The following is an 8,028-nucleotide window of genomic DNA, read 5'->3' on the forward strand; positions in this document are numbered from 1 at the left end:
ATGCAGCACAGCAACCCTTCCAACAGCTCAATCTCTCTCTCATCTGAAACCTTGGCTGCCAGTAGTGTACTGGGGCTGTGCTTTGCACTGGGGGTCCCTGGAAATATAGCAGTACTAGTGCTTCTTTCTGGGTGGCTAAAGGGAGGCAGTTTCACCCCAAGGCTGATGCTGAGCCTGGCCATCTCAGATCTAATGACGCTGCTTCCACTGCCGGTGTGGATCTCTGCTTTTCTTCATGACTGGGTCTTTGGTTTGGGCTTGTGTAAGTTCTTCTCCTACGTGGTCTACTGGAGCCTCTACAGCAGCGTGCTGTGTGTGACTTTACTGAGTGTGCAGAGATATGTTCAAGTACTGCATCCTCAGAAATGGGCTAAGCTCAGAGCAAGAGGACAGAATGGTCTTATGAGTGGAATATGGATTCTGAGTGGAGTATTCGCTTGTTACTCTCTCGTTCAGCGGCGTGTAAAGTTGGAGAAGGATGGATGGCTGCACTGCAGGGCACACTATCAAAATAACACAGAGAGAGTGGCAACTTTGTTCTTCGAGACATTGATGATGTTCGCTGTTCTGTTCCCCCTCCTGGTTTATTGTTATGTCCGCCTTCAACGCGGCGTTACTCAATCAGCTTTCTTTAATACTCGCAGGATGACGAGGCTGGTGAGCAGAATTGTGGCAGCTTTCTTCTTTTTTTGGGTCCCAATTCATATCAACAACATCATGCTCATAGTCGCTGTTTTACTCGGCCAGGATCAGCTGTTGAGGTTTGCAGAAGCTGGAAGCAACATTGCTGGAGCTCTGACTTTCATCAACAGCTGTGTGAACCCCTTTGTATATGCCTTCTCTGCTTGGGCAATAAGACAGCATGCATCTAGTAAAGAAAGTGCTTAGATCATTCATAGTGAAGGAGAATCTCAGCTAGTGATGGGTTCATGTTAAAGTATCTGCGCCTGACATTAAACAAAGAATTCTGTTTGCATTTGAAAATACAAGGCAAGTGTGTTGCAAATCAATCAATGTTTTGATCTGTATTTTTTTCATTCTTTTTTGTTTTGCACTCTTAGCATTTATAAATACAATTAATTAAATTCATAAGGATGTATTTGTTTATTTGTTTTTTTTTTGCTGTTTAGGATATGTAGAGATAAGAATATATTTGTTTAGGTTTTGTTTTTTGTATTGCTTGCAGTTTGACAAGAACTAGTTTTCCCTACAGATACTCTTTATTGAAACAATATTGATCTGTGGTAAATGACACAATATGCAAAAATGTGGTTCTTTATTGAAGACATTTAAGGTGTTCCACAAGGTTTTGTTCTAGGATCAATTTTATGTGCAATCTTTAATTGTAATTTTGTGCAACCTGTTTTCTGGTTTTGTAGTTGTACTAAAAACCAAGTCCAAAATGAATAAAATAACCTCTGACAAGAGAGTTGTGTTGCAAGAAATTGCACAATTTGAACAGCTACCGCTTGTTGCTTAAACCTTCACTACAGTGGAAAATGTGTTGGCTTCTGATAGGCCACATCCTGTGTGCTTATAGGGGAAGTTCTATTGTTTGATGATAAACAGTAAACCACAATGGCTAATACCTTCTGACCTACTGGCTTTGCCCTACTCATGGTAGCTGCTAGACAACTGGCATACAAATTTCAACACAAGAATCATATGTCATTTTGTGAAGTTTGCAGAGTTTCATAATTGGTATTAATTACATGAAAAGGAACTGAGCATTAAAATTGGCATCTTGAGATCAGAAAAATTTCATTCAGGTTAGTGATTTTTCACAACCTCTTCAAACTACTTTCATATCTTCCTTCTCTTTTTGATTGTGGTATCACGTATCTGTTTTCATGAAACATTTTGAATGATTCTTAATCTTTTTTATTATGACATTATCTTCTCCCTCCTCATTCATTATTATAGGAGAACATTCCTCCTCGTCCAGCATTATGGCAAAATGAAGATGGGCAAAGAACTGAAAACAGGGATGCCAAAAATTGTCATATGTTTTTGTTTAAAATGTGTAGTGACCCATCTTAATATTTTGCACTTTCAGCACATTTTTCTGTAATATTTGTCGACTATCCCAATATCTGGCTGCAAATATATATTAGTGTCCAACCACGCATAAGCACAACTATGGAAAATAACATATTGGTTACAAACACCTGGCAACACCAGCCAATCAAACCCATCTCAAGCCCCTCCATTTTCCTCTTCCAAGAAACTGTTGCTAGCTTCTTTTCAGCAGGTACATTTGCATTTTGGTCAACAGATGTGGCTGTGTGACTCGTGACAGAGGGCATATCTTGTTTTCTGTAAAGCCACAAATAAACTTTGAAAATGTTCATCTTTGGATTAGTCCGTGTGGTAAACCTCTGTGGTTTCCAAACACTTGTTTTCTTCCTTTTGTGAGTCATTTCATTTTCCTTCCATTCGTAGTTGATAATATGAGCTATTTTGACTGCCTGAAAAGCTAATGATGAACAAATTCTTTGGCTGAGACCAACTCTACTAATGTACTGTTCTAACCAGATACTCAATGCAGTAAGTTAACTTTATTAAATAGATGAAGTAAACAAACCCACCTCAACACCAGCAGAGAAAACTGGTGTGGCTTCAGTCTTGCACCGAGTGCATCAGCATTTGGACAAATTTCTTTAAGTTTGCCATTATTAACCTTCTGGCATTTTCTTGATTTTGCATTTCTTCTTAAATTTGCCTTTAAAGGTACTTGCATATAACATGATACTCATATGTTTCATATTAAAATCCTCTGTTATCTTCATTGCTGCAGCAACTTCAGTGGTTGTAAACTCTTTTCATGCCATTTCACATGTGTCTCCGATGTGGACTGAATGAAAAACGAATAGTTTCCGACATGATGCGTCAGTTCTTAATGATTTCCTGAGTGTCTATTGGTCAGTTTCACACAAAATCCACCAATTACACATGGTGAGAGGCAAATGACGTGTATTTCAACCCCTCTTCATAGCCTCATCACTCAGAATGTGAGTCACATATGATTTTGGGATAAGGGTGACCCTACAGATTTTAGAAATATTTGAACTATATTTCTGCATTGAATTGTAGCAAAGATAGAGAAACATATATAGAAACACTGAATTTTATGCATGACCGTAGTGTTCATCAACCCCAGAGGGTTAAGGTATAGAATGGCTGAATCCAGTGCTATACAAATATCCAGGCAGTTATGTCAGTGGCTACATCCTCCTGAAACAGCCATGTTGCATGTTGGGATGCAGTAAATCATGAAGTTAGCTCTGGCTGGTTACTGGCATACTGAGGAAATGCATCTTGTTCACATCCTGCATACTGCCTACTACTTTTGGGCACAAGTACGGAAGCAGTATGTGGTAGGCTATTATATGTACCTCTGCGCTTGAATCACTTCCTTGCAAAGTGTTTTGTTGCTGAGTTTCTGAGCCTGGCCTTTATTCTACCTGTATTTCCTGGTTTCTGTCTGTACTACTCAGTTTCCTCTTATACCTCCTCTGTATCCGTTTTGTTTGATTCTGTCTCTCAGTGTGCTTGAATTATATCTGGGAAGATTATCATATTTTTCAACAAATAAATGAAACCATGCTACATAAGTCTGTCAAGATCTTTGTCATTTTTTGGTGCCTCTACAGTAGCTTACAGTAGCTTACAGCCACTGTGATTAATTTTCCTCCCTGTTAAGCCAACATGAAATCACTTTTGCATGTGCAAATGTATACAGAGGAACTACCAGTGATTACATTAACATCTAACCATGACTGTGAAGTATGTAAGCTCTCACAATAACACTAATTTTTACTAGCTGCCCTATAGGATTCTAATAGCATGTTAGCAGAAAGCTAAAGAAAATTTAAATGCACTATTTTTGGCTGTTTTAGATTAAACACATTTTAAACATTTGAAGCTTGCAAAAAACAATCATTTTTTTTTAAACTTAATATATATATTGTACAGATTGTACATTGTAGCATTTTTTATAGTGACTCTATGAGCTAAGAGCTTAGGCATAGAGCTGCCACTTTTTGTGATGATTTATCTAAATTGATCCCACCCATTAGAAATCAAAATGTGATCTGTTAATTACACTGTTAGTTACTAATTATGTTTAATTATTTGACACATTAGGCATCCACTACAAATTTTGAAGGTAAGTGAAGGAGAGGCTTTGCTTGGTTGTAGCTACCTATGTACCATGGCAAAATCATTATTTGACAGTTTGCCATTTGGTGTTTCATGAATGTAACCCTTTTGTGTAACCATTCAGCAGAATCCAGATGCGTGCGGATAAAACTGACAAGAATGGTTTTATTAACACTAGGCAAAAACGTAGTCAAAACACAGGCGTGGGTCAAAAAGTGCAAAAAGATCACAAAAGTGATCATATCACGAGGCGAACAAAACAATAGAGCAAGACAAAAGACGAGGTCAAAAAAGCAAAAATAGTCAAAACACAGATGTGAGTTCGTACAAGACGTGACAGTACCCCCCCCCCACCAAAGAGTCCGGGCGGGCCTCGGTACGAGGACGACCAGGACGACCCCCACGCTTACCACCGGATACGCGAACAGGGGCTGAACTAGAGCTGCTGAGGTGCTGGACCGAGGAACCTTCCTCACGGGAACCTTGCAGGCGGGCCGGAAGGGAACTGGTCAGTCGCTTACGGGGGGCGACCCCTGGAGCGAGGAGCTGGCTTCTCCGGATGTCGACTGTGGAAGTCCGCCACGAGCGCTGGGTCTAGCACATCCTTAGCCGACACCCAACATTGCTCCTCCGGGCCATACCCCTCCCAGTCCACCAGGTATTGAAGAAGCCCGCCGCGTCTTCTGGAGTCCAGCAACCTACGGACAGCGTACACTGGAGCCCCATCTATCACCTCCGGTGGCGGATGGGAGATGTCTGGAGTAGCCTTGTCCAAGGGCCCTGCAATGACAGGTTTAAGAAGTGAGACATGGAATGAACGTGATACCCGGAAACGTGGAGCTAAGTCAAGTCTGTATGTGACCTCATTTATTCTCTTAACTATCCTAAAAGGCCCAATATACTTGGGCTGTAATTTTCTACAACTTCCCTCCGAGCTGCGGAAGTCCTTAGTGGCCAGCCACACCCGATCTCCTGGTTGATAGATGGGGGTTGGACCTCTATGTCGGTCAGCTTGTTCTTTGTGGCGCTGGAGAGCAGTCTCAATGCGCTGGTTGATTTCCTCCCAAACCTGTTCACTCCTTGTCATCCACTCATCCACTGCTGGAACATCAGTCTGCGCCCCGGTCCATGGAGCTAGAGGCGGTTGGTAGCCTAAGACACACTGGAAGGGAGTCATCCCTGTGACAGAACTGGTTAGCGAATTTTGTGCAATCTCAGCCCATACTAAATATTTAGACCAATCAGAGGGGTTTTCGTGACAGAACAATTGCAGGAACTTGCATAATTCTTGATTTACCCTTTCACATTGGCCGTTAGATTGGGGGTGATATCCTGAGGATAGACTAATAGAAACACCAAGGTGTTCAAAGAACGCCGCCCATACCAGGGATGCGAATTGTGGACCTCTGTCTGAGACAATGTCTTCTGGAATCCCAAAGACACGAAAACGTGTTGGAACAAGGCTTGAGCGGTCTGAAAGGTGCTGGGGATCGTGGTAAATGGCACAAATCTCACTCCTTTAGAGAAACGATCAACTACAGTCAGGATCGTGGTATATTCCTGAGATGCTGGTAGATCAGTGATACAGTCTATTGCAATGTGTGACCATGGTCTGTTGGGTACAGGTAGAGGCATTAGTTTTCCTGCGGGTAGAGTTTTAGGCGTCTTACATTGGGAGCATGTGGAGCATGAGGATACAAAAGAATGGATATCTTTCATCATCGACTCCCACCAATAACGCTGGGTAAGGAGCTTGTGGGTTCTAGTTTCACCTGGATGTCCTGAAGTTAACGAAGAATGGGCCCAGGTGATTAGTTGGTTACGGAACGGCTCGGGAACATAGAGTTTCTGTGGGGGACATTGACTGGGAACTTGTATATGGAGCAGTGCCCTTTCTATTTCCTTGTCCACCTCCCAGCGTATAGAAGACACAATTACATCAGGAGGCAGAATGCGTTCTGGGACTTCAGGTTCGGCTGTGGAGTCAGCCTCCTGATGGATTCTGGACAAAGCATCAGCCTTGGTATTTCGAGACCCTAGTCTATATGTTATACTGAACCGAAATCGTGAGAAGAAAAGGGACCACCTGGCTTGGCGAGCATTAAGTCTCTTTGCACATCGAAGATACTCCAGATTCTTGTGATCTGTTAGCACTGCAAATGGGTGCTTAGCCCCCTCGAGCCAATGTCGCCACTCCTCCAATGCTAATTTTACCGCCAACAACTCCCGATCATCTCCCGGTCATCCATGGTTACCCCTTATGAACTAATGATATATCCCAAAAAGGCCACGGACTGTAAATGGAACTCGCATTTCTCTCCTTTTAAAAACAATTTATTCTCTAAGAGGCATTGCAGAACAGATCTCACATGTTGGACATGTGTTTCTAGAGTAGGAGAATACACCAGAATGTCATCCAGGTAAGCGATAACATACTGCCCTAGCATATCTCTAAGGACATTGTTAATGAATGCCTCAACACCGAGGGGGCAATAGAGAGTCCAAAGGGCATCACCTGGTATTCATAGTGCCCACTGGTGGTCACAAAAGCAGTCTTCCACTCATCCCCTTGCTTAATCCTAATGAGGTTATAAGCGCTACGTATATCCAATTTAGTGAAAAATCTTGCCCCTTGCAATTGTTCTAAAGCTACCGGAACCAATGGAAGAGGGTAGGGATAGGCCTTAGATATGTGGTTCAGAGCTCTGTAGTCAATGCAAGGTCGTAGTCCACCATCTTTCTTTTTAATAAAGAAAAAACTAGAGGCAACTGGGGAAGTAGAAGGCCGAATGAAACCCTGCTGGAGGGCTTCTTGTTGTTCTTGTGTTAAAAGGGTATACTCTGGACTTGGGGAACACGGGGTCTTCTACAAGTTCTATTGCGCAGTCGTATTCTCTATGTGGTGGCAGCTCTGTGGCTTTTTGTTTGTTAAATACTTCTTTGAGATCGAGATACTCAGGGGGAATGACAAATGTGGCATCTGCATTGGGGCTTTCTATCGATGTGGATCGAATGGACATAGGTGTGGTGAGGCAGGACTGGACACAATAATCTGACCATTTAGTGATGGTATGTTCAGACCATGATATAGTGGGGTTGTGTTTTTCTAACCAGGGTAGGCCTAAAATTAATTCAAATTCGGATTGTTCTAGAACTAGGAAGGGCAGTGTTTCTTTATGGAGGGCGCTGGTTTGTAATTCGAGAGGGTCTGTGATGCGGGAAATGGCGCCAACTCCCACTGGTCCTCCGTCCAACGCAGCCACCTTCAGCACAGTCGGGAGCTGCTGTACAGGAATTCGTAGCTGTTCCACCAGTTGAGCATGAATGAAGTTGCCTTCTGCCCCAGAATCGATCAAAGCTGAAAGAACAAGAGAGTGGGGATGACAGTAAATAGTGACAGGTAACAAGACAGATTTTGAAACCAACCCCTTTGTGGGAACACTCACTACATTAGCACGTGGAGTTCAGTTAATATTTCAGCATTAAGTCCTTGACGAAACATAACTAGTAATGCCGCCTCATTCCATCTGCTACTCGCGGCTAGAGTTCTAAATTCAAGCGAATATTCTACCACTGAGCGATTTCCTTACGTAACTTAGACAATATCTCTCCACTAATCTTACCCTCATAGGGATGATTAGTGGATGATCAAACACAGTCTTAAATTCTTTCAGGAACTGAGCATATGAAAGGCGGTGTATTTGACTCCAACTGGCAGTGGCCCATTCTAGCGCTTTATCTGCTAGTCTAGAAACAATGAAAGATATTTTAGCTTGGTCAGAGCTATTAGGGGAATTGTCAAAGTACACCGAACACTGCAACAAGAAACCACAACATTTTCCAGGGTCTCCTCTGAATTTATCAGGC

The 8,028-nt window shown here is 42.4% G+C and overlaps 1 protein-coding gene across 1 annotated transcript; it reads left to right on the forward strand.

Moving 5' to 3' along the window:
• LOC118827650 (leukotriene B4 receptor 1-like) lies at positions 1-888 on the forward strand. Its single transcript, XM_036599091.1, has one exon. The coding sequence runs from the start codon at positions 1-3 to the stop codon at positions 886-888; it is 888 nt and encodes a 295-aa protein (XP_036454984.1).
• The last annotated feature ends 7,140 nt before the right edge of the window (positions 889-8,028 follow it).

The sequence above is a fragment of the Colossoma macropomum genome, unplaced genomic scaffold, assembly GCF_904425465.1.
Source record: "Colossoma macropomum unplaced genomic scaffold, Colossoma_macropomum, whole genome shotgun sequence".
Classification (NCBI taxonomy): Eukaryota; Metazoa; Chordata; class Actinopteri; order Characiformes; family Serrasalmidae; genus Colossoma; species Colossoma macropomum.